At 47.1% G+C, this 27,059-nt stretch overlaps 2 protein-coding genes across 2 annotated transcripts in view; one reads left to right on the top strand and one right to left on the bottom strand.

Annotated features, from left to right (window-relative positions):
- Positions 1-27,059, top strand: part of Kcnip1 (potassium voltage-gated channel interacting protein 1) — a 379,146-nt gene that overhangs the window by 9,212 nt on the left and 342,875 nt on the right. The window lies entirely within an intron of this gene.
- Kcnmb1 (potassium calcium-activated channel subfamily M regulatory beta subunit 1) lies at positions 11,807-22,918 on the bottom strand. The gene is made up of 4 exons (XM_004637028.2): positions 22,608-22,918; positions 19,233-19,390; positions 17,310-17,481; positions 11,807-13,021 (listed from the first exon to the last, which is right to left on the bottom strand). Exons 2-4 carry the CDS (start codon positions 19,364-19,366, stop codon positions 12,752-12,754), a joined length of 576 nt encoding a protein of 191 aa, XP_004637085.1. The 5' UTR covers positions 19,367-19,390; positions 22,608-22,918; the 3' UTR covers positions 11,807-12,751.

The raw sequence follows: 27,059 nt of genomic DNA, 5'->3' as shown, positions 1-27,059 counted from the left end.
GAAGCAAAGGTTTATTTGGCTCACAGTTACTGGAGGTTTCAGTCCATACTCAGTGGGGTCCAAAGCAGAGTGGCACATGGCAGGGAACAATCTTTAATGGAGCAAGCAAAGAGCAGAGATCAAGGGAGGAGTAGCAGCAGCTCAAGCAGCTGGCTTCTCTTCCCTCCTTACATTGAAATGCAAATTACCTGCCTCAGGGCAGGTGCAGCATCCACACCCACAGTAATCAATCACAAACTCCAGAAGCTGCCCCCAGACTGTGTGAGGCTTTGGGGGGACACCTAGACACAAACTAACCTTAACAGACTGGTCACGGTCTGCTGAATGACAGGAGATTGTTCTGAAGAGACCTAGCTGGTAAAATAATTTTTAACAAACTTCTCAACAAAAAGGAATGGAAAGCTAGGGGAGCGCCAAGTGGGGAGCAAGAGAGGCAAGGGTAGCTCTTCCCAGCCCTGTGAGTGCAGGGAAGTACCTGGTCTTGGGTTCTAATCCCATTCATGAGGATTGTACCTTCCTGTGTGAGTCACCTCCCAAAGATGCCCTCTCCAAATTCCATCTCAAAGTGAGTTAGGACATCAACATGTAAACTTCGGGGACACAAATATTCGGTCTGTTACACCTAGCAGGGCTTCTCTTCTCAGCTCTATGGTTTCATCTCTAATATGAGGAAATTGCCGATTCAAAAGAGTTCTTTTCAGAATTGGAATTTTAAGGTTTCATAACACTAATTGTAGCATGACCATGGCCCCTGCGGCATGCCCAGGATTGCTTTATGCATGCCACACACATCATTTTTTTTTGCTCATTTTATTTAACATGCATGAAAATCCTCAGCCTCATTGGCCCCACTCACAGAGACCTGAACTGCACAAAGGAGAAGGCTCTGGGTTGGTAGCCCTCAGCCAACGGGGAAAGGGCCAGCACTCAAAGCCTGGGCTGTTGCCTAATCCCAGCACTCACTCTCCATTCCTTATTATGCCCCATCCATTTCTAAAGTCTGTTCTGAGATAAGAAGGCAATGGAGACAGTGCTGATTCTTTCCCCGTCAAGTGAAAAGACAACACATATTCTTGTTTCAGAAATCAGGGTTTCAAGGCTTCCGTTCAGGCTGAAGAGGCACACAGCTCAGGGGAGGGGCCCTGAGAGCTGAGCTTCCCAGCTATACCCCAAAGCATTACAAACAGGTCACTTTTTACAGTGAAACAACAAAAAGGATAGGAGAGTTGGCCCCAAAGCCAAGACTGTGAGGAGGACTAAAACAGGAAAGCCAGCAAGCGTTTCCAGTTGTAATTTATTATGGCCACATTTCATTTCTTGCTAAGATGAGGTTACTTAGGCATAAAATTGAGCCAGGGTCAGTAGGGATATGACTCTGGGGTTTGGATCTAAGAATTTGGGGTTCACCTATCCAGTTTTCTTTTTGTAATTTTTTGATTAACCTTGGCCATTTTGCGTGGCATTTTTCAAGCCCTCTGTGCTGGTGGGCGGAGCCAAGCCCAGGCTTGCTGCTGGGGATCTGCAACATCAGCTTGGAAGTAGCTGTCACCAGCAGCCTGGGATGTTTCTAAGCCATGAGGCATATTGGATTGCAGAATGGTTTGTGGCATCCCGGTGCTGATGAACTCTATCCACACCTCGGAAGTCCAGAAGAGCAGCCTGCCATTCTAAATGCAACAGCAGCCACCAGAGGAGTGGTAATTGATGCAGTTTATTGAGGGCTCCTCATCCTCCAGCACTTCACAAAGATCCCCTACCTTTTGTCTACCCCTGTCCTTGAGTCAGCTATTCTAATTCCCAGGCTGAGGTTTGGAGAAGTTGAGCAACTTGCTGAGGTCACATGCAAAGCCAGAGAGCAGTGGCCTCCAAGACCAAGTGCAGAGCTGTAATTACGCCAGCTTTCTGTTGCTGACATAAAATCCTAACTTAAACAACTTTGGCTCATGGATTCAGAGGTTTTGGTCACCCGGCCTTGTGGCTATGGGCCTGAGGCAAGGCTGGCCATCACAGCATGATAGAGCAAATCTGCTTGCCCGTAGTGGTCAGGAAGCAGAGGGGTAGGAGAGGCTAGAGGTCCAGCCCATCCATCCTTCAAGGCTGCTTCCCAGGGACATCCAACTTCTTCATCACTGGAGATAATGAAAATCTAATTATTTCCTAAAGTATCCTGGGGGTAGAATGACAGCGTGAAAGGATTTGTTGAAGAGACTGGCACAACCTTGATTGATTTGAACTATTAGCATCAGTATTCAACAGAGAAATCAAAATTTTAACATAAATTTATTCATTAAACTTTCAGTCTTTCTAAACTGCTCTCAGCCCTGGATATCTGAGAGCAGTGCTGTGGCTTTGGAATCTTTTGCTTGTTCAGTTCTCTTTCTGCCTCTGACCCATAAGCTACTAAAATGCGGTTCCAAGTCCCCCTGATCTCCATGTCTCTGGGTCCTGGCTCACAGCCAGCAGAGAGGAGGCAGCCAGTAAACACGTGAAAACCAAAATGAGGAATCTGAAGGGCCGAGGTTGGGCTGCAAAGGAAATTCTTTTTATCAGGTATGAACTTGTGGTTTTGCTGAGGCAGCCACTGTGTTCCCAGGGGTTCCCTCCAGATAAGGTATTACCCTGATAAATTAGCTGTGGATGTAGGCATCCTGCAGTTGGCATGGAAATGCAATTTAATTTCCAATTAAGTCCGATTTCTGGGCCAGGGGATTTGCCTATCTCACACTGGGAAGATTATTCTGGCTGGACCCATTGTTGTTATGGGTGATGAGTCTCCCATGATGTGCCCCTTCAAGGATACCATTCCTTTGATCCTCGAGATGGCCTGACAAGACAAAGACGTGGTCCTTATGGAGAGGACTGCTTTTCCTCAAGAACCAGGTTTGAATAGGCAGATTTATAAAGCTGGAAGCAAAGACAGGTAGCTCTAGGTTGCAGAAAAAGTTTAAGTAAGGTACAGTACAACTAGAAATGGTTTGAGAGAAAGAGAGAAACTAGGTTGTCCTGGTTCATAGTAAAAAGAAGGTAGGAATTTGCTAGTGAGAAAAATGTGGCCATTTGGAGTCTTGGAGCTCCCAACAGAAGAGCGTATGTCCTCGGTGGAAGGAGATCCCCTTGCTCCAAGAGAGAGTACTCATCTGTGGAGCGTGTTTCATGCACCAGCCATTGCACCGAGTGCTTCAGCTCGTTACTGCACTGAATCATCACAAGCACCCTATTAAACAAATGAAGTTACTCTCATTTTCCAATTGAAGGAAGTGAGACTCAGGAAGATTAAATAAACTGGCCAAGGTCATAGGCAAGGCAGATCTGAATTGCTGTTTTCTGAGTGTGCTTCCCAGCTGGTGCTCTCTCCAAGGACAAATACAAAAACAGTTGAGGGCCATAAGAATTATGGCTTATTGCACTAAGATGTAGCCTCAACATCATAAGAATGAGAAAAAGCCCTTTAAAAGATGTTCTAAGAGAGAGTGAGAATAAATAATGACCAGTCTGATTGGTGTTGGAAAGAAGCCCTCAGACTCAAATTGTCAGTGCTGGAAAAAATGTGCTCAGACAGCAAGGCAGAGCACTCAACAAGACGGATTTAAAGTTTATTTCTCAAGGGCATGAGTGCATTCAGACCTAAGGAATCAGCACCCCAATTCATGGGAAGAGGGGCTTTTAAGCCCTAACTGCCTGGGAAGCAGCTATGCTTTAAATCTGTTGACTGAATTCAAGACGTACAATCTATTGTGGTTGACCAGTGTAAGTGGCACAGAGAAGGATCTGAAGGATTTCTGAAGGGAAGGAAGAGACTATTGGCAACAGAAAGTCCTTGGCTGTTGATAAGCTATCTTAGGTCCACAGCTATGTTTCCTGGTGTTCCCCTTAATCTCAGTCTGAGATGTGGGTCCCCTCGGGTAGGCTAGAGTCTAAGATGGAGGCTCTCCTATTTATGTCTTTTGATAGAAAAGACAGATCTATGGCTTCCCTATTGGACAAATGGCCTGTGGAAGAGCAACAAAACCCCCCTCTTGCTTGCTATGCTCCTGGCTTTCTTACAAGGTGGGAGGTCTGAGAAATGGAAGACAAGGTCCAGCATGGCCAACAAGGTTGCATGAGATTGGGAGCTTCGTGCTCCATATCAGTGCTGCTGCTCCATATCAGTGGGTTTCTGCCTTGTAGCTGAGGGAATTTCAACTTCAAGGGAGGTCAAGAACCAACAGAGGAGATTAAGGGATAATGGCCGGCATAGTCACACAAAGTTTAGTTAAACACTAAAGTGTTACTTACATGGTCCAATTTTTGCTAGTGATAGTGAGAGAAGACTCTAAAATTATATTTAAAGGAATAGGCTGTTAACACTTTGAGAAATTCTAGAATTCTAGGCCAATAAACTCATGCTTAGGCAACAATGGGAAAAGAAAGCAGGAGTCAGAAGGAGAGGGCAGGGGTCACCAGGATAGAGGCATATCAGACCTTCCCTTGTCTGCTTTTTACTAGAGTGGCCATTTGTGCAAGGATTGTTGTGACTGGAAATACCTCAGTGCCAGGAGGACTTTTGATGGGCTCTAGGGTGGAGATTCTGCACCCAGGAGGACTTTAGCTGGGTCACATTTGCGCTGTCAGTGTCTACATTTCAGATGCTTACTCTTGAGCGTCAGCCCATCTCTGAACTTTTCAGAGGGGATTGAGAGAGAACCTTGCCTCCGTGACAAGGTCTGTAGAGGCATCTAACAGTCTCTGAACTTCTTACTATTGATACAGAATAGAGACATGGGACAAGGTTCCCTGTGGTTAGAGAGCTATACTGAACTCTCACGCCATATTGTTTAGAATGAAATCCCAGCTTACTGTTTACTAACTTTTCACCTGGGCAAGTTAAATCCCTTCTCTACACTTCAGTTATCTCATCAATAAAATGGAGATACTAATAATAACCTCAAAAGATGCTGTTGGTGTTAAGTGAACCATACAGAGAAAGGCTTGGCCCAGGTCCCGGCATACAGGTGTTCAATAAATGTTAGTTTTTATTACATTACAGATGACAGTTCATGTATGGGAAGTGATTAGCTAAATATATCCCAAAATTGGAGGCCTATCTCTTGGTACAGAGATGTAATCATCAAAAGAAGAATTAAGATTTTTGGAAAAGAGAAATATAGAAGAAATGTGGGAGGGTTTTCCAAATGAAATGATGCATTTCCCTCTGATGCAAACCAGTTCCATCCCCAGCTGATTATGCTGAAATTTAATTCAGTTTTGACTCTACCCAGAATTAGCACAGATTCTGTAGGTTAAGGGAGCATTTCCACAAGAATAACCCATATCAGATGCTAACCACAAATGAGGCACCCACAAGAGGTGCCCACAACCTCCCTGTCCGTCCAGGTTCAGTGAGCCACAGAACTGAGGGAAACACTTCACTATTAGAGCAGACCCCCTTACCAGTGGCAGACCTGTTGCAATATACCAGCAGATGCCAAGATAGAATCTAATATACTATGTTTTTTCACACATTCCTGTGGTAAAGTTTAATTTATAAATGAGGTACAGTAAAAGAATAACAATAATTACTATAATTCTAATAATATACTATAAGAAAAGTTTCACAAATGTGGTCTTTCAAAATATTTTATTGTACTACACTTACCTTTGATGCTATAAGATGATATGATGCCTACATGACAAGTGAATGCCATAGGGGTGGCATGGCGTAGCATTGGGGTACTGTAAATGGTCTACTTGAATACAGCCATAGCAGCATCATGATAGGTTATATAATAACTGAGATAGCTACTAAGTGATGCATGGATAGGTAGGATATATAAGGCAGAGACACTGGACAATGGAATAATTTACTTTCCATTACTTAGAATGCAACTTAGAATGCCATGCAATCTGAAGTATATGAATTGTTCATTTCCAAATTTTGCATTGAGTATTTTCAGACCACCATTTACATGGGTAACCAACATCTCAGAAAGTGAAACCATGATTTAATGAAAGTACTATATCAGTTTATTATAAAGAATGCAACCCAGGAATAATCAAATGGGAGAGATGCATAGGTTAAGAGGTGTAGAAGGGGCGGGAGCTGCAGAGTTTCTATGCTCTGTCATGGCATTTCAGTGTGCTTGACAACCTGGAGGCTCCCCAGACCTTGTCATTTAGGGTTTTAATGGAGATTTTCTTACACAGGCATGATGATAAAATCACTGACCATTGGTGGTTAAACTCCATCTCCAGCCCCTCTCCCCTCCCAAGAAGTTGTGGGCTGCTGCTAAAAGCTTTGAGTTAAGATTTGGTCCTTCTGGTGAGCCACTCCCATTGTTACGGTTTAGATTTGGAAAAAGTCCTCTAAGGTTTTATATATATGCAAAATGATTGCCTTGTGGAGTGCTGTAACTGACTTACTGTTAGAAGGTAGGGTCCAGTTGGAGGTGACCACTGGAGCGTTATCGGAAAGGGTGTGTTCTTGTGTGCTACTCTTACCTTCACGCTCTGCTTCTTGGCCACTGTAACACGAGTAGCTCTCCTCTGCTGGACCCCTGTGCCAAGCCACTTCTGCAATCTGACTAGGGGCTTAAACCTCTGTAAACCATAAACCCAAGTAACCTCTCCTCCTTTAAAGTGTGGTTGTCAGTATTGTGTCTTGGTGATGACATGCAATCCTGTAGTCACCCACGGGCCCACCAAGTCACCTCTTAGCATGAAATATGTTCTTAGCACCTTTATCACTCAAAACAGTACAAAGATTTTAGTTCTCTTTCAGGAACGCTGGGACAAAAGCAAAATTTTGTTTTATGATACCATAGAGGGTTAAAGTTAGACAATGGAAAAGCACTAGATGATGATCTTTAAAGTTCTAATGAGCCTTGGAGAACAGGCTCATATTGGAGTATGCACCATCAGCCAGCAGTCCATTTACGGGGATCCCAGAATTCTCATTGGACATGGGGATAGAAGACATGTGTTGAAATTGTTAATGCTTAGAAAGTCTCCACTTTTATGTCATATATGTAGGCAGTGAGGAAGGTTGGTGTAGGACGATGGAGCGTGTGGAAGATCAAAGTCCCTGTACCTTTCCTTTCACTTTTGCACTGGGGAAGAAGAAGCATGCTGTAGGATGAATCACAAACTTGCTCCAACGTTCAGTTTAGAGTTTGCTTGGCATCTATGTACTTCCCTTCCTCCTCTTCCAAATCCTTTGAAAAGGAAACTAGTGAGCACATACTTTATATGAGTAGAGTTAGGAGGAATTGGACCACTTGGGAAGAATCTGGATTCTACCTTGAGGTTAGTGTGACAGATAATCAGGGAAGCACTTGTGGACAGAAGGTAATTCATCCATTGATCCATTTGTAGAAACAGGAACTGTGCGGGGCAAACCAGAAAACTAAAGCCCCCTTTCTTTCTCAGTGAAATTGGATGAAAGCCAGAGGAGGGCTTCAGGTTTTCACCGGACGAGGTGTGCAAGGGCTGCAGGCCTCGTCTCTGGACTCACCACACGAGCAGTGAGGAAGCTCTCTGCTATCAGGACCTTTGACACTCTTGAAAAATATTGAGGCTCCCAAGAGCTTTTGTGTATATGTGCTATATTATTAATAGCTAACATTTTAGGAATTCAAACCAAGATCTTTAAAAGTATTTCACTTTAATTTTCTGTTTCAAACTAATAATAAACCTATTTTAGGTTGTAGAAGAACAAATTTTTATGAAAAAGATTCTGTTTTCTAAAAAGTTATTATTGGGAAAAGTGACATTGTGTTTTTTACATGTTTGAAAATCTTTTTAATGTCTAGCTTAAGGCAGCTGGAATCCCATAGCTGTTTCCGTATTCAGTCTGTTGTGATGCCACATATCACTGTACCCTCTGGAATGAGGGGAAAAAGGCAAATAACACATTAGGATTCTTATGACAAGAGTTTTGACCTTGCAGGCCTCCACTGTGTGAACTGCTACCCTAAACTCTGGGGAATAGTTCCATGTCTCTCTCATCTCTGTTTGCTCTTTGCTTTTCTCTACATGTAAAAGGGCTGGTGAATTACAGGACATTTGGGCTTTGTTCAAACAGTATTTTCCCTAGAATTCAACCCATTCCAAATGCAAAGCTAATTCAAAGACATCGAAGAGTCTTCTGGGCCAGTCCTCCTTTGCAGTCAGCAGTAGAATATATTCTGTTTCCAGTCCACTTAGCCAAAAAGCTTTCACACTAGGAGAAATTTGAGATGAGTTGTTGATTTATAGGGTGAGCTGGCATCATTTCATTGTCAATGAAATTAATATTTTGTTTAACATTGCATGATTGTAAATGTGCCTAATTCAGGTTCTTCGCTGCCAAGAAAAAAAGCCCTTAATGACAGTCAGTGAGTGAGCCGGGTGGAGGGCTGACAAGAAGTGCTTTGAAGGCAGGTATTGTGCCTGACTCATCTCTCTGCTCCTCTCCAACCTTTCAGCTTTATAGCAAGTAGTTATACTATGGAGGGGATGTAGGCTCTGCGTGCAAAAGGAGGCATCCCACCTCTGTTTCCCTCAAGTTGCAGCTTGAGCTGGTGAGCGGAAGCTTTTTCTGAAGCCTGGTGCTGTCACGGTGTCACACACAGGACTCTTCCAACCCTGTGAGCAGCTCAGGGGTCCCATTGTTCCATTCTCCATCCCCCAGGTTGTGTGAGTTCTGGGGAGGGGCCAGGTGCATCTCTCCAGGTGCCAGGTGCATCTCTGCAGATGCCAGGTGCATCTCTCCAGGTATGGTCACTGGCATGTGTGAGCAAATGCAAAAATGGTGAAAGCACCAGGTGCTCACTAGTGATGACTTATTAAGAACGGATAAGGACTCTCTGCTCCTAAGCAGCCATTATTGCAAAAACATTTCTCCTCACTGTCTAAATCCATCATTCTTAAAGGCCCATTATTTCATGCTCATCCTGTATGCAAGCACCAACAGGTGCAGCCTTTGGTACGAGTAGGCCAGAATCTGTTGACAGGGAGAGGATATACTTCCCAAGTAAATGAAGGTCAGCATTAAAAATGCATGTGGCAGGGGAGGCTGGGCATCCCTACACAGCACTGACTTTTCTATAAGGGCGTGGCCTGCCCCTGCAGAGGCTGGTGGATAGCCTGAGTGTGTGTGCATCTCAGTCTCAAACGCAGGTTCATGGAAAGCATGTGTAAGGTAGACCCCTGAAATCATGCTCCTAGTGCAGACTTCTAACTGTTTCTTCCTCTATTTAAATTAAATGAGGGAAGTTGTAGATTTATGTTACTTGTAAGCTATAATCTAGAAAGACTCTTGAGTGAATTTCTCCCAATGGTAATAGCTTGAAAAACTACACACGTTATCACAATTAGGACTTTCTCAGAAGACTCAAAGGGCCTTTGAGAGCTCCCTGACTTTAGAAAGGAGCAATTCTGGGAATGGTGAGCTGCTTGGTCTTGGAAGGAAGGTCCGCAGGTAAGGAAGCAGAGGGTGCAGGGGCCATCTGGGCTCTCTGATCGGAGGTGGCAGATGTTGGTACCTTGGATGAGGACATCTTTGGGTGCAGTGATGTGGTACCATCCTGACCTGGTGCTGTAGTTTGGGGTAGCTGTGTTCTTTGGCCTGTCAGCTGATCTGTGTGATACTATGGTTGAGATGCCAGAGCCAGGGCCTGGAATCATGTAGCCCTGGGCTTGATTCCTAGCTCTGTCTATACTAGATGGGCAGCCGTAGCCAGTCTCCTTTTGTAGATGCAGCTTTTTAGAGTATCTTAAACAGCACTATGCTAGTCGGCTTTCAGTGGCTATAACAAAAACCCAAAATATATAACTTATTTGGAGAAAAAGGTGTACTTGTCTTACAATTTTGAAGTGTTCAGTCTGTGATCCGTTGACCGTATTGATTTGGGCCTGTGGTGAGGCAACACATCATGGGGTGAGCACGTGGCAGAGTCAGACTTCCCACCTCATGACCAAGGCACAGAAGGGAAACAAGCAGCAGGAAGGGGCGTATCCCTCCCAGTTCCCCTAAAGGGCTCACCATAGTGATCGAAAACTTCCTAGGAAGCCCCTTTCTTAAAGGTCCCATCCCCACTCAAGAATGCCATACATGGGGCCGGGGAGATGGCTCAGTAGAATAAGTGCTTGCCTGGCAAGTACAAGGGCCTGAGTTCAACCCCCGGTTCTGGGGAAAAAAAAAAAAAAAAAAAAAAGAATGCCGTATAGTAGACCAAGCCTTTAACATGTTGGACTCTGAGGCACACTCCAGATTTAAACTATAGCAAACACTATGTATCAGACACCATCCTACAAACTTCAATGCAATAACCTACTTAACAGCAATAACTCTTTTTACTGTTTTGCTTATGAAATGATTGAGGCACAGAATGGTCATTTGACCCAAATCACCAGTTACTGAATAGGAAGGTTGTGTATTGCAACCCAGAGAGCTCTCATGCCAAGTCCACATACTTAGCCACTGTTCCTCATTGCTTCTCTTCAAATGTGAGCAGAGTGCAGTAGCACCTTACTGAATTTTTACAAGGCAGACTTAGCACAGTACCCATGATGCAGTATGTACCAATAAAAGCTAATTAACATTATACTTCGAAAACTTCTTCTGGACATTTTAGTGCATTCATGACCTCATGTTACTAACTATAAACTTCTAGCTTGGCAACCTGCTAAATGCCAAACCTCCATTCCATCCTCCCAGCTTCCCAATAGAAGAATCCTTTTGTAGATGAATAAAGCAAGAATCAGGGAGTTGAAATCTAGCAGCAGTAGAGATGGAATTCAAACCCAAGGGCTGCATCTTAGAATCACAGCACTGGAGGGAACATCAGTGATACCAGCCTAATTTCATACCCAGCCCAGAACCTGCCCTGGAAAATAGTTATCTCCTTTGCAAAGCCTGGTCACTGGGACTTCCTTTCTACACCAGCAGTTCTCATGTTTGCTGTGTGCCCATTCCTTGCAGCCAGTGTTAAAGCACAGAGCATCGTCCCCCTCCCTCACAGGGTCCCTGGCTTTGTAAGGCCTGCATGAGGTCCTGAGTCTACACATGACTCACAATTCTGCTGCTGCTGCTGCTGCAGGACCATAATATGAGTATAACTGTTCTTAGGATAACTTCTCAGAATGTGTCATAGTTCATTTTCTGTTGTAACTAAATACCCGAGATTGGGAAATTTATAAAGAAAAAATTCTATTTTCTTACTGCTCAGGAGCTGGGAAGTGTAAGAGCCTGGCGCTGGCATCTGCTCAACATCAGGTGGGGCCTTCTTGCTGCATCCTAAAGTGGTTGGGGTGTCTCCACAGGGTGAGATAGACAGTGCCAGCTCAGGTTTCTCTTCCTTGGGTTCAAAAGCCACTGATGCCCTCAGGGAGCCCCACCCTTATGACCTCAGCTAGTCCTAATTCCTTCCCAAAGGCCCCACCTCTAAATGTCATGAACTTGTGAATTTGGAAATTAAGCTTCTAAGACATGAACATTTGGGGAACACATTTCAACCATAATGGCCATGGTAGTGGGCACGCATCCTCTGGTGCCCTTTACAGATCTGGGTCAGGTTCCCCAAATGGTCTGAGTGCCAGGCTTAGGCCCTTATCCGTCTGCGTTCTCTTCCATCCAGTGTTTTTAAAATGGTGTCCTCCATACCCTGCCTGTCCTTTGGGAAAGCCCTTCTCCCTTTTAACTTTTCCCAGATAACACTTATTTTCATTTTTCTGATTAAAAACAAATAAAAACAACATAAAATCCCCCTGTTGCTGCGTATTGAAAGTGTACCCCAAAAAGGCAAGATAAGGAAGAAAATGAAAACTAATCACCACACCACCATTAACATTTTTATTTGTTCTGCTTTATTTGCTGAGCTTATTACTTTGTGTGTACAGTCAGCAGGCTCCACGACAGTGGCACAGTGAACAGCAGATTGAAAGTATTTGGGGGGAAATTGCATCTGTACTGAACATGGACAGACATTCTTGTCCTTAGTATGCCCTAAACAGCCTGGTGTTACAACTGTTCACACAACATTTAAATTGCACTGAATCTTATTCTTCATCTAGAGATGATTTCAAGCATATGTGAGGGTATGTATAGGCTACATAGAAATATGATGCTATTTAGATCAGGGACTGGAGCATGTGCAGATTTGGGCATCAGGAGAGGATCTTGAAGCTGGCTCTTGGTGAACAGTGAGGAACAAAGTATTTTAAAATATCAGAATAAAAAAAGTTATATAAGACTTAGTGTCCTAAAAAGAAAAACGGAATGCTAAGCGTGTCCTGCTAACAGGAGTTGATACTGTGTTTGTTGTAGAACTGAAAGAAGAAACTAAGGTACATTTGTTTTGTTTTGTTTTATGTGGTACAGGGGCTCAAGCTCAGGACCTTATACTTGCGGGCACTTCTGCCACTGAGCTATATCCCCTGCTGGCACTAAGGTTTTCTAAGGAGAACTTCCTGACAGAGTAGACAGGCTTTTGAGCCAATAGGGAAGACATTGGCACAGAGGTAGGTCTTGGTCCTGGTCATTTGTGGGTACAGAGTGACACAGTGGGAAACAAGTAAGGGCAGGTAGGGGAGAGCTGTTACTACCTAGCTTCCCCTCAGAGGCACTAGGGAGCCACGGTACATTCTGGAGCAGGAAATTCACTTAATAGATTTCCCAAAGGCCAGCTGCACAATAACGGAGGGGATGGCTTGGGGAGAGATGGCCGTTGAGGTGGGGAGCAGCCCCAGGGACCCCCGCAGTCCGCTGTGAGCACATGGCAGGATGCAGGTCAGCCTACCTCTGGGCAGCCAGGATGGAGAGGGAGCGGTTGAGCTTCACCATGGCGATAATGAGGAGGCCGCCAGTGAGCAGGAAGGTGGGCCAGAAGAGCGAGAAAAGGAGCGCTTGGGGCCCATAGAGGCGCTGGTACAGAACGCTTGTCTCATTTTCCCGAGTCGTGGAGAAGCAGTAGAAAACCTTTTGCTCGAGGAAATTGGCTCTGACCTTCTCCACATCAGCCCGGGCCATCTGGTAATTGTCCAGGCTGACTGGAATGTAGGAGCACTGCAGGGGAGAAGCAAGAGCGTCCATGGATTTGGAAATCTGCGTTGTTTTAGGACCCAAAGGCAGGGCCCTGGCGTGGAGGAGGACAAGGCTGGCTCTGGAACCGCACCATCAGAAGACGTTGGGACTTCTGTTGTGTGCTGCACAATCCCACAAGGCACGCTCAGCGTCAGGTGCGGAAGCTGGCCCGGCAGCGCTAAGTGTGTGCATGCCACACGCCCGGATACAAGTGTGGAGCCCAGCCCTGCTTCTGCCGGCTGTAGAATCATGGACAAGTTGTTTACCCTTTCTGAGCTGTCGCACCTTCATCGGTTAAATGAGTTAGGAGCCATATCATTTTCAAAAGACATTATTGAAGAAGGATTTGTATGTAACTATCTAAAGCAGATGGGTGACACAGGACAAAGGGACAGTGCGCTGTAAGCTTGGATTCAGGACAGAAGTCACAAGCTTAAGGGTTTACACAGCTAACCTCAGCAAGGGAAGCAAGCAGGGCAGTGAGGAGGTGCAAAGTGCCAAGTGCTCTGCCTCGGGCAGGAGAGGCTTTTCTGGGAGCTGTGAAAGGAACAGAGCCAGCTGCAGCCAGACTGGCAGTCAGCACTCCTTCCAAGCAGTGGACACGGGCCTTCCAGAAGATCTATCAAGGCCTGTCCATGTGTTATGGGAAGTCAGAAAGCATGCTTTTAATCTGAACTCTCACGATTTAAAAATGTTGGCTAGGCCGGGGAGATGGCTCAGTGGAATAAGCACTTCCCTGGCAAGCGCAAGGACCTGAGTTCAATCCCCGGTTCAAAAAAAAAAAAAAAAAAAATTGTTGGCAACAAATTCACATTGAAATTCTTTGAAGTCTAACCCTATGTGAGCCAAACAAAATAGGTTGGCAGGCCAGTATTTTGGCATGAGCAGCCGGAAGAGAGAATGGGTAGAAAGGAGCTTCGGGCAGGCAGAGCACGATGACATGTTTGATTCTGACCCTGATTGTTGTTAGGAGGAAGCTCTGGCCGGTTCCGACAAGGCCCCGCTAGAAAGCTCGCAGAGAAAGCAGGAAGTAGAGACCTTGGTTTTATGTCTGTCCTATGCTGTGAAGCCTCACTGCCACTTGTGTGACCCTCTGGGAAGTAGTTTGCAAGTGTGGCCCCCACTGGACCACTCAAGGACTCCCTGGGGACTGCCATCAGCACGGGTTCCTGCCATCCAAATTTCTGGGCATGGGCCAGGGATGCATGCTTCCTGTGGGCTCTGGGGTTTGAGGACAGGACCCAAGTGAAACCATGTCCCAAGATCAAAATACAGAAATGACACCCAAATGGCATTTATTGAGACCACTGCTTTCCTCCAGGACTCTGTGACTCTGTGACTCTGGATTTTTTTTTTTTTTTTTTTTTTTTTTGGTGGTACCAGGGTGACTCTGGATTTGAAGGAGGTCTCCAGTTCCAACGCTGCCTGCCCGGATGACATGCAGGCCCACAGCATAGAGATGTTTGCACTGTGGTTCTAACACCTCGGAAATGAGGTAGCTGCCTTCAAACTCAGGGCCTGGCTCAGCCAGCAAGCAGCTGGGCTGGGGAGAAGCTGGCTTTTGGGGAATCTGCCATCTAGAGCCCTTAGGCCTGTGGGGTGTCTGGGAGCACGTCCAACTCCCCAGCTGAGTGTTAGATGGTCTGGCCTGAGTGTCCCCAATGCCTTTGACAATGTTCTTGAGTCACTTTGTCCACTTAGCAGAAGTATGGCTGTGGAGTCAGACTGGCCTGCATTCAACTACCTACGAGTTCTGAGTTGTTTAACCTTGGCAACTGCCATAGCCAATGTGAACCTTAGAAAATGGGTTTGCGAGGGTGCCTGCCTAGCGTAACCATTCGGGAGATTAACCCAGGTGATTCATGTAACACACTTAGCACAGAGCCCTATACATAGTGTCCTCAAAAACAGAAGATAATGTTAGTATCTTCACTAATAATGTTACTGATACAGCTATATATTTGGTTTTGTTTTTTGTTTTTGCAGAACAAGGATTGAACTCAGGTCCTTGTACTTGCCAGGGAAGCAGTTATTCTACTGAGCCATCTCTCCAGTCCATAACTATATATTTGGAACAGCTGCCCCCTCCTTTATTAAAGAGCCAATGGATGAGATCTGAAGTAGGGTCTCCTACCCACACCAGCACCCCCACTAAACCCTTTGTTTGCTTGGTGTTTCTCTGGGTCCTTCATGCTGACCTGTGTGACAAGATGCTAGGATTCATCTCAAGACCACCCACAGAGCTTGTACACCCCCCCCTTGCCCCTGCCCAAGGTCCAGGTATCCTTGGGTATTTGGGTAATCTGAAGTGATGGAGCCTTCTCCTCAGATCCTACATCTTCATCATCCTCAGCATGGACAATGGGAGGGATTCAGGTTGCCTTCCCCAGGCTAAGGCTTGGGGCAGAACCCAAGAGCAGACTGTGGCCCCTTCCTCAGAGTAGGAGACAAGACGAGACAGCCTTGCCTGGCCTTTCACGTGTTTACAGAGGACCACTGCTGACATGGCGCTGGCTTCCCACAGCCTTGTGCTGAGTTGAGGTGGAGGAAGCAGCCGGCCACCAGCCAGGAGCTTGGCCAAACCATGAAGGGCACCTGCGCTGTGCCCACAGCCTGTCATTAGCGTTAATGCTGGGGGTGCTGGGTGCTGTGACTCAGAAGAGAGTAGGGCTCTGGCCCCAGATCCTCCTTCCTACACCCATGGAAGGCTTGTGTCATGCTGCTGAAGCACATTCGTTAGATAAACTGGGCTCTGGCTCTTCCGAGTGGCAGCCGCAGTGTCATCAGGAGGCAGTGTCCAAGCCAGCATGCACCCAGCCCCCACATTCAAGGAGAATGGCAGGAGCATCACATCTGCTTACATTGAAAATGTGTCCAGGCATAGGTCTAATTCTTTGAAGTGGGTTCTGAGGCTGCCTTCCTGGGGTCAAACTGCAGCTTGCAGTGATGGCGGAGCACATCGGACCCTGCATGCTGCCTGCCCAAACCTGTTTCTCCCTGACTGCTCTATGCTGTTGAGACCCTGCGACCTGCACCCCCTCCCCCAGTCACCTTACCCCCTCCCATCACAGAATTCTGTCGTCCTTCATCCATGCTGGTCTGTGTCTCCCTGTCCGGTAACCAAATTCACATGGCTGCTGGTTTTGTCTTCTGGCGCCCCTCTGGTCAGACCCTCAGAGCTTCCACTGCTCACAGCATTAATGTCCACCCTGAGAATCTCTGGGGAGCTCCATAAACTGATCCATGCCCAGACATTCTGCTTAAATTGGTCTTGGGCAGGAGTCTGGTTTTGTTAAGCACCTCCTGGAGCGGGGGGGGGGGGGAGGTCTCATGTACAGCCAGAGCTAAGGCAGCTAGTGCTTGCAATGTGACACTTAATTCTGCATGCAGCTGGGTAGCTGAGGTCCTTGGACAGCCTGCAGACTATGCTTGCTGCTTGTTCCAGCTGCATGCACCCCATCGCTGCTGAATTTTGCAGTCAGCCTTCCAATCTTGCTTCTCCCCAGCCCTTCTTTCTATTGCACCTGTTCCAGGGCCCACCTGTGAGAGGAAACCCTCACCACAGCCTCTGAGCATCCAGGACCTGCCTAATTTAAAAAGCACAACCCAGTGTGTTTCTGAGACCTCACCTCACTGTCCAGAGAACATGCTGTGTTAACCCCAGTAACAATCTGTTCCCCTTTGTGACACTGTCCTTTCCTGCTAGGAATTGTCCAGATACAACAGCTCTCATCTTGAATCTCATAGACCTGATGTGGGCTGTGCTGACTGTTGAACAAATGGATGAGAGGAAGGGAGGGAGAGAGGGAGGGAGGGAGGGAGAGGAAGAGGGAATGAGAAAGGAGAGGGGGAGGAAAAGAAAGAAGAGGGGTGGGAGGAAGGAGATAGGAAGGAAGGAAGGAAGGGTAGGAAGGTCAAGAGACAGGCATGAAACAGCAGAAAGGAAGAGAGAAGGAAAGGAGAAGAGAAATGTGTGGGAAGAGGAAAGGTGAAGAAAAAACAGGGTGGAGGGAAGGAGGAAGGAAGAAAAAGAATGAAGAAAGAAAGAAGACAAGGAAAGAAGGAGAAAGAGAAGAACATTTATAGCCCATTTAACACAAATGAAATTGAGGCTCGCAGGGACCAAGGGCCTGGCCCAGTGGCAAATTCTAACTCCAATCTCTCGCTTGATTTCATGCCAGCAACAATACCTTGGTCAAGTGAGGTCATACCTCTCAGCCTTGGAGACTAGGCAGGGAACAACTCACATAGCCATCTTCAGGTTCAGTACCTGCTGGTTCTGGTCCCGGGTGTCCTCCGTGTGGTACAGCACAGCCCACTTGCCCACAGCTGATACATTGACCCACAGGCATGGGTACTGGGGCACCTTCTTGCCTTCCAGCTCCTCCTGGTCCCTGATGGTGGTCTCAATCAGATGGCAGGTGGATTCCTGGGTCCACACGCTAGGGAAACCGTACATACATGTAAACACACACATTTGAGAACTATACTGTTGCACAGCGCACTCATTTTTAACCCTAGATCCCCAAGAAGCCTTTAGAGAGACCCAGGGCCACAACCCTCACCTTGCTATAGCATGCAGCGCTAAAGGTGCATGACCCCAGAGTCCTCGGGCACAAGAAGAATCACAGAATCACAATACCAGAGATGGTTGACATTGTGAACATCATCTATGTAAGTGGTTTTTTTTTTTTTTTTTTCCTTCTTCATTTTATGTATTTGGTACAGCTAGGACTCATAGCGATCCTCCTGTTTTCAGCCTTGCCAGCGCTGGGATTACAGGTGTGCACCACCACGCCTGGAGTTTTTTGCCAGCTCAGTGTATCCCAGGAGTGGGGCCCGCATGGCATGCGGGACTGGGAATCAAATCCTGGTCCCTGGGCTTGCCAAAGCAGATGCTTAGTCCACTGAGCTATCTCACTGGCCCTATAAGTGGTTCTTTTTTATTTTATTTTATTTTATTTTTTGGTGGAACCGGGGATTGAACTCAAGCCCTTGTGCTTGCCGGGCAAGCACTTGTTCTACTGAGCTATCTCCCCAGCCATATAAGTGGTTCTTGACCCTGGCTACTCACTCAAAAACTCCAAGCGCTTTTAGAAAGATTCTCATGTCTGAATCACAATAAACCTCTGAGGTAGGGTTGTGTGCTTTCTTTTTAAAAGCTCTCCAGATTGGTTCTGATGTGCAGGCCCGCCTGAGTCTCTAGTTCATATTGCCTTCATCTTGCAGAGGTCGATGAGAATCTCAGGTAGGCCAAGCAACTGTTCTGGGGCCACTTAAGACCTAAGGATTGTTCTGAGTGGCTCCAGAGTCTGTGGCATTTGTCGTGAAAAGAGCAGTTGCAGGAGGGACATGATTTGTGGGGGTGGGGAGGCCCAAGGGATGCAGCTTAACCTGGAGGTGATGTGTGGGAGGCGCACAGCTGCTGGGGCGGCATCTCACTTGGGTAAGCGTCCAGCATGGCCTCACTCTACAATTGCACAAAGTGGGGACAGAGAGACTCCTCACCATGTACTCAAGTCAGTTGTGACTCATTCCACATTTATTGTCCCAAAGCCCTGTTGCCAGACAAGAGGGGGCACAGGGAGAAATGGTAGAATCAGCTAGAACATGCCCAAGGGAAGGGTCTGAGATTCCTCCTAAGGACAGGCTAAGCCTCGCATGTATTTGTTCTAGTCACAACATGAATCGGGAATTTTGTAGCTCATTTTTAAAAGCCAGAGCAGTTGACATGTCAGGGAGCAAGGGCATAGGACATTCTCCCAGACCCCCAAACAGAGCTCCAGAGGAGCGCATAGTGGCTGAGTGCAGACACTCCCCAATGTGACACGGTGTGTTCAAGGAGAGGGTGAGTTCCCATTCTTGAGATGTTCATCGGGAGGAAGAATGTCCACCCAACCAGTGTGTTTCAGAAGTGAGAAGACTGCAGGTGAGCTGTCAAACTGTGATTCCCTGGTTCCTCCAGAGATCAAACATGTACTCAAGGATTTGCTTGGATCCTTCTTCTGTTACCACCAGTTCCTAAGCTGTGAGATGCAGGCCCATCCCAGATCTTGGATGCCTGACCCTTGGAATGAGGATTATTTTTGCCCTCCAGCCTGGGGTGAGGGAGGAGAGGGTAGGTAGAAAGCCAGAGATCTGTGAGGGCCTAGAGCCTTAGGGGAGAGCCACGGGCAGGCAGGGGAGTCAGTACCTTTTCTGGTAGAGAGGCAACACAGTTGTGCCCAGGATATAGTAGGTGATGACGGCGCATACCACCATGGCCACTCCCAGACAAAGTGCTCGTGTCTCTCCCCGCTTCTGGGCCATCACCAGCTTCTTCCCCATGTCCTCTGAGGGCAGCAGTCATTGCTAGGACCACAGAGGCAACAGAATTGAAGTTAGTCCAAGTGACAGATAAGCCATAGGAGGGGAACAGGTAAGAGGGCAGTGCCAATGTTGTTCCTGTATGTACAAGAAGTTCCTATTGCAACTCCCAGAGGGCTTCTCTCTTTGATCCCCCTGAAAGCCCCCCACCAACTTTGGTAGGTGGCATCATCTCTACTTGCAGAGGATAAATCTTGTCTCAGAAAGGTAAAGCACCATACCTAAGGTCATACTGTTTAGGATAGGCACAGTAGTGGTTGCCCCAAGTTGTTCACGTTCTGGTCTCTGGAAACTATAGATGTTACTGTATATGGCACCAACTTCACAGAAGTAACTAAATGAAGGACTTTGAGATGTAGAAATTATCTAGGATTATACATACAGACCATAAAGGGAACCACTAAAGTCCTGACAAGAGGGGAAGAAGGAGAGATTAGGAACAGAAGAGAAGGTGATGCAACCAGGGGGACAGAGATTGGAGTAATGTGGCCAAAGACCAAGGAGTGTTGACAGCCACCAGGAGCTGGAGGAACAAGGAACCAGGGGCGTCTGGAGGGACAGCCTGGACCCTTGGCGACTTTAGTTTTTTGGCCTTGAGACCTGTGAGACAGTAGATTTCTGTTGCTTCAGGCCATGAGGTTTATGGTCATTTGTTACTGTGACCATAGGACCCCAGGAAAAAGCTATGTATTTCTTCCTAGGTCCCTCATATCCTCGAGAAACTTAGGTCACTTCATAATTCTACAGAGAAAGAGTTCCAGTGCCAGGCTGTCTGGGCTGGGGGCAGCAGGCAAAGAAGGCGAAGCGTGCCCCAGAAGACAGCTTACCAAGGGAGGTAATCTCTCCATAAGAGACTCTCCCCTTCACGTCATAGGGATCTCTTTCTTACTTCAGGGATGAAGCCACCTTGGGCAAAAGCAGAGTGGAAAGACTCGCTTCCCACTGCTGTGGGTATGGCTGCCAGGAAGCAAGGAAAGGTTCCCACCACACCCCCACCCCATCCCGTCCACTGAACACGCAGCCAGGAGCATGAATCTGGACAAAGGTTTTCAAGAAAGAGCCCCAGTCTGTGCTGCCTGAAGCCACAGATCTGCCCTGCTGAGGTCCCCAAGTCACTTTCCCCTGCATTCTGCAAGCTACCCAGGTCCTCTCAATAGACATTTCTGTGGTTATTTTTTTTGTTTAGCTAAGGTAACTATAGTGTATTTCTACTCACAATACCAGAGCATTGGGTTCCGGCCTCTGTGATCCTCCATTTTAGGAGAGATTTTTAGCTAGATATCAGGGAGGACTTTATTTTCCTTGCCAGGTCCCCAAAGTAACACACACATTATTGTTATAAATTAGAGCTTGTACAGGAGACAAGCAGCCAAAAGAGATTTTTAGCAGTCTTGTATTCTTTTCAGGCTCCTCACCTGACTGAGAAGGACTGTTTGGATCTTTTCAGATGTCCATTCCGAGGTCATTGACCCCCTCCCTGGCCCAGCAATTTTCTCCTTCCACTATCCTGAGTGGGAGAGTTGAGCTCAGTCACCAAGGGTACAAGCCTGTCACCACTCCTGTGGGCTGGTCTGTGGGCTGATCCATCTCCCTTTTGCTTGCCAGAGAAGGCATTCAAGGATAAAGTGTCTTCCCTAGTAGAGACATCACAGAGGCACAGAGGGCAAAATTTCCCCCTGCCAAAGACAGATGTTCTATTCAATTCTTTTTCCTTCTGTTTTTCTGGCCAGGTGAAGTAGGAAAGCCACACCACTTTCCGTGTCACTTTGTCAAGTCCATCCAGCTATTCATGGGTGAAGCACTGTGACCATCTGGATGTGCAGGAGGCCTTCATGGCCTGTTTTCCAGGGGCTTCCAGTTGTCACTGACATCTGGTCCAGAAACAACGGGACAGACCTGGCTTGGGTGCAATGGGAAATTACATCTTGGGAACCTAGGCACGATGCCCTTAGCAAAACTCTTTTCCCTGGGGAGGCTGGTGTGCACCTGCTTGGGTCCTTTGTGGGAGGGCTTCTTCCAGCTAATCAGCCCCCTCCCAGGGGCAGCCTGCCGGACTGCTGGGCACTGCTGGGGCTAGGGAAGGCAGGAGCTCTGGTCTTGCCAGTTCCAGGTACTCAGGAGGGAAAGAAACTGGATACCTCTGGGTCACAGAAAGGCCCTGCACCTCCAGCTTGTCCAGGTTCTGCTGTCTGTACTGCCGTGATGGGACTGCTGCCTGTGCTGGGGCTATGAGTTTGCGGGGTCATGTAAATCCTACACGTATTCACAGGTGTGGAGCTCTGTTTAGAAGTAAGATTTAGGTGGAAAGTTGAGATGCAGGATCCACAGCAAAAATCCTTCTGGAAAGAGGAACTGTGAAAGTCAGTATTAAACAACAAACCCTCAGCCTAGACAGGAAGAAGTAGGTCTTATCAATAACAGATAGAGACGTCAGCTGAGTTCCAAGAGCATCCCAGCTTTGAAAGGAGCTAGTATTTCTGGACTTTGGGGACGGGATATCCAATTTAGAAAGGTCACTCTAGGTCTGGGTTGGATTTAGGGAAAATGGAAAAAGGCAAAGGGAGAGTCCTGGGTGACCTGCTGGTTGGGTTGGTGTTCTCTTCCTTAGAAGGACCAGCAACAGTACACTGAGGGTTTGGTGGAGTGTGAGGAAAGGGTGGTCTGAGGTCATCAGACCTGGGATCAGATCCTGGCTTTGCTGCCTAGCAACCATGTGACTGTAAACAGGAATGATCCTACCTGCCTCAAGATCTTATGATGTATTGAATATCACTCAGTTATCACTGCAGAAGCTCTTGATAAATATTATTATTAACATAGAAAACCGTAGCAGTTGGCAGCAGAAGCATGAAGCACTCTGGTCAAGCCTATGCATTGTTTCATCCCTCTCCAGGGTGACTGGTGGCAGGACTGGTCCTTATCTCCAAGCTGTTACCTTCTGGCCACTGTAGAAGCTAGGGCCAGAGGGCCAGGGCAATGAGCTCCCAGAGCGACCTGGCCGCTGTGCCACCCCCAGCTGACGACAGTCTGTAGACGCAGACGGCAGCCCGTCCTAAGTGCATAGTGGGCCAACTGTCAGCCCAGGACCAGGAGTTGTCACTGCCCCTTCCTCGCCCACCTCAGACCACTCTCCCGGTCCATCTCCCTTCAAGCCCCCAGACTTGGAGAACCGCTTCTGAGCACTCACAGGTATAGTACTTACAGTTCTCTGCTGCCCTGGGTGTTTTAGCAGGCAGATAGTTTCTTTCTTCCCAGCCTCTTACCCCCACCCCAAAAAAGGCCTCCCAGCCGCAGCAGAAAGTTTGGCCTCCCAACTGTCTCCAGGGAAGCAGCCCTTGGTCCCGTGTGGGTCAAGGCTCTATGCCCAAACATGGTCAGGTCTGAGCTCGCAGCTTCAGGAAACAAACACAAACTCTGTAGAGTACATAGCCAGCCCCCGAGCAGCAGCCACTGCTCCAGCCCTACACGTAGCCTTCCCAAAGTCACGGGAAACTGATGTTAGACAACTCAAGCAAGGTAAGAACCCAGAAAAGACCATCCTGGCATATTTACAAGCTTTTCTCCTTTATTGGGTCCCTCAGATGGCAGAGGCTCCAGGAACAGAAAATGATTTTCCTTTTGTGGCTTAGGAGTGGGAGGAGGGCATGAAGCTCTGAGGGGTTGGGCTTATCTTCAACCCTGACAGATTCACTCTGGAGCAGCTGATTCCTCCCACCTTTTGCATTTCAAGCTGTGTGACCCTGAACAAATCATGGTACCTCTCTGTACCTGTTTCTCACATGTGTTGTTAGTGTTTAAAACATTGTTGAGGGTGGAAATGGTAGAGATTTAAGTAAAGGAAAAGAAGGCCACCTTTTAAGGACTAGCCAAGCTGAAGCTAAGAGTAAAGAGTACTCCCCTGCTGCTTCTCAGTCAGGCTAAGGGGCAGTTGCATTGGTCAGGGACCTCCCACAGACTGTTGAAATTGAATTTGGGGGCATAGGCAGAGAGTTGTTCCTATCAATATGCAAGCGAAGAGTAGCATTTGTAGGCAGAACCATGCTTCTAGACTTCCTGTTAGAATTAAAAATTAGTCAGAATCAACCTCATCCATGATTTCCTCCTAAGCATCAGATGTGGCACTAGTGGTTAGCTGTCTCTATCCCGCACTTTGCCAGGTGATGAGAGGCAGAACCTGAAAGAGGTTTACTGGTTTTTGGTAGTCGGGCAGGAGCCAAACTAAAGCTGGCCCTGCCAGGTGGAACCCTGGTGCTCTCTGCTGACCCAGGGGCTTCTCCAAGACCTTACATCTTGCCTACATTGTATAGTCTCCAGCCACCTGAAGTTCTGGAGGTCACCCTAGTTGCCCTGGTCCCCAGCTGGTGGGTGCAGCCCAGCCATTCCTGCCAAGTGAGCTCCATCCTGCAGCTGCTGTGAGGCTGCGAAAGGACCAGGGCAGAAGAGCTGCCCTTCAGGCCTCAGGGACACTCTGGCATTATCAGCTGCCTACTGACCCCTTCCTAGTTGACTCAGTCTAATGGGACAATCAGTTGCTTATTTAATGGACATCAGTGAAGGAGGGCATTTTAGGACTTGCCTTGCAGCCAGACTGGCACTGAGGGACCTGGGATCTGGAGTTAATCCCCAGGAAAGTGATTGTCAAGATGGCTGTTTTGGTCTGTTCAGGAACCAGATCAGTCCTCATGGGACCATGAACTAAACCAGAAGTGTCAGTCCTCCCTCCTGCTCCGCTGAGAGAGCAATACACAATGCCACAGACCGCCATTTTTAACTATGACCAAAGGGCTACCTACTTGTAATTCACTATAACTCTGCTGCTATACCTGGGGGAAGCACTACCAAAAAGTGTTAGCAAGCATTCTCTTTTGCTGGGGTGTGTGCATGAAAACCTAGGTCCTTTGCTGGCTGTGGGGTTGTGTGGGGCTTCAGGGAAAGAAGTAATGGTATTGTGACAGTAAATAGTAATAATGCTTTGTATTGGAACAGGTGTTAGAAGTCCCCAAGTGCCATCCTTGACATCAACCTTCCAACAGCCCTTTCTGGTAATCATCACTGGAAGCTCACAGTGATCCACTGACGTAGAGATTTTCTGTCTTGAGATGTAGTCTTTCCATCTCTAACACAAAGATAAGTATATCTAGACCTCCTGTATCATGTGAGAAATGAGAGACCATCAAAGCTAACCAACTACCCATCTAAGCTGCCCACACTCCCCATGTAGTGTAGAGATTATATTTTCCAAATATGGTGACATAAATGTACATCCCAACTCATATATCTTTCTTTTTACAATGTGACTTCCATGTTCTTCCATCAAGCCATTTCTATCCTTTTTCCTTCAGGCTGGGACTCTGTAACTGCTATGACAGGTTCCAGGTGATAGCCCCAGCCTAGATCTCAGTCAACCATTATTGTAGCATCTCTTATTAGACGTGGGAGTGAAGAACCTCCTCTGCAGTCCCAGCAGAGGCCTCAGGTATCCTGGAAGAGAGACAAGACTTCCCCTCTGGATGTTCTCTGGAATCACAAACCCCAAAGCCATGATCAGGATAAAGGAATGTTTCATGCATTGAGATGTGTGCTGGGGTCATATGTTTTGCATCCATAGGAACTGAAACACTTGTGAGTGGTCTGAAAGGGGACATGTCACTTGCTGGTTGTGCTGCTTAGGGTAGAGTTTCACCTTAGTTTGTTCTGGCATCCACCCCAGAGATAGGCAGAGCAACCTTCTAGGTGTGTCCAGGTGGCCATAGAGTGTGGTTGTGGCGTCTGTGTCTGGTCCCTTGCCCCTTCTGTTCTGGAACTCTTTCCTTTCCCTGTTCCCAGGCCTCTGTAAACTAAGGGACTTCTCTCCACACGCCTTCTGCCATGGAGTCTGCCTTGGAGCCGGCTGACCATGGCTGAACTGTGAGCCAATCAGACCTCCCCTCCTCTAAGTTATCGCTATCAAGTGTTAGGCCTTAGTGACAAGAAGGCTGACCACTGCAACATAAAGGTAACAGAGAAGTGCAGGTTGTTGTTGTGACTTTTCCTGACCATGCAGACAGAGGCTGTTGTACCTTGAATCTGAATGCTCTCCAAAGCCCCAAGTGTTCAGAGGTGGAACTTTTGGGAGGTGATTGGATCACAGGCATGGTGCACTCACTGGTGAAATAACCCATTGATGAATCCCTGTCCCGAACCAGCGGGTCAGTCAACAAAGGTCACCTGGGAGAGGAGTGGGGAATTGAGGAGGGGACAAAGGACAGGAGACACGAGAAATGGAGACAAGACAGGATTCTGATCAAGTCTCATTTATTCAGGGGAGGTGCTGGGTATATATAGGGGGTGTAGGAATGAGGAAGTCTCGGCTCTAGGGGGTTAGCAGGTATCTAGGCGACAGGGGAAGGTGCCACCCCTGGGGCATAGCACGTGATTCACGGGGAATGGGCAAGGTGAGAAGGACCATAAACTTAACTCAGCAGGGGAATAGAAACTTAAGAAAATGGCTGACACTATTATAAAATGGATACCAGTTAATGGCTTCCCACAGGTCCCCCTTTTTACTTTAACTCCAAAGGCTGTTGCTCCTTGAGGGGATTGTGCCTGCCTTGGGTCAAGATGCTTTCACATAGGGCCAAATCAGATCTTTCCCGTCATAGGAAAGCAGGGCAGCGGAAAGCCCAGTTCCTGTCTTAGGTGGTTGGTCGGTACCGCATGTGAGCCTCTAGTTGCCCGTCTCTGGCTATCCAGTCCATTGCACCAAGGTGAGAAAATCTCTTTACTTGGATTGGGCATCATTGTAGTGTACTCTCTTGAGTTCAGCACAACTTTCTCTGTCAGCCATCTCAAGCTTATGGTAATGGACCTGTATGGGTTGCATTTTAATGGCATCCAATTGTTGTTTAACGAAAGTCATCAGCCTATTGAAAAGACAGGGTCCTATTGATAAAAGTATTAATAGTCCAATCAAGGGTCCCAATAGGGGGAGAAGGTAGGGTAGTACTCCATTCCATGCACTCCAGAAAGGGTTTTCAAATAGCTCTCTTCTCCTCTTAATAAGATCTTCTTGAAGTCTATTTTATCTCGAACAATACCAGACTTGTTTGCGTAGAAGCAGCAGCATTCCTGTAAAGCCAAGCAGATCCCTCCCTGTTCTGCTGTTAGAAGGTCTAAGCCCCTCCTATTTTGTAAGACTACTTTTGTTAATGAATCTATCTGGTCTTGGATATCTTGGATAGTACCAGACAGTGTTTGAACATCATCAATCAGCTGATTAGATAATTTGGTATAAGAATGTACTGCTACTCCCAACCCTGCTGTGCCCGTCCCCAGGGCTCCTGTAATTCCCAGTCCTACCAACAAAGGGATAAGCTGAACTGCCCTTTTAGTGTGGCCCATGACATAGCCAAAGCTAGGAATGGGCACGGGTTCTTCTCCAGATATGACATCTATGTCAGGCAACAAGGTAGCCATGACACATAGTCCTGTCCAGTTGGTAGGTAAATATATGAAGGCTAAATTTCCTCCGCATATAAACACATGTCCCTTTTTTGAGCAAATAGACTGTAGTTAAGTATTTGATTGCAGCTGGTGAAGGTAACAAATCCAACATCAACAGTGAAGCTATCATTGTGGAAGCTTCCTTGTATACAGGAAGAATTCCATAGGAGAT

This window comes from Octodon degus, unplaced genomic scaffold, assembly GCF_000260255.1.
Source record: "Octodon degus isolate 3935 unplaced genomic scaffold, OctDeg1.0 scaffold00085, whole genome shotgun sequence".
NCBI classification, from domain to species: domain Eukaryota; kingdom Metazoa; phylum Chordata; class Mammalia; order Rodentia; family Octodontidae; genus Octodon; species Octodon degus.
The sequence above is the reverse complement of the archived record's forward strand: the minus strand, read 5'-3'. Positions and strand labels throughout refer to the sequence as shown.

Bases quoted from the DNA above. Each gene is read 5' to 3' on its own strand.
- Kcnmb1 (XM_004637028.2), bottom strand. From the start codon at position 19,366: ATGGGGAAGAAGCTGGTGATGGCCCAGAAGCGGGGAGAGACACGAGCA. The intron at 17,482-19,232 runs GTACTGACTCCC...CGGTTTCCCTAG, and splicing joins TTGCCTCTCTACCAGAAAAG to CGTGTGGACCCAGGAATCCA. The intron at 13,022-17,309 runs GTACTGAACCTG...TCTCCCCTGCAG, and splicing joins CCCGGGACCAGAACCAGCAG to TGCTCCTACATTCCAGTCAG.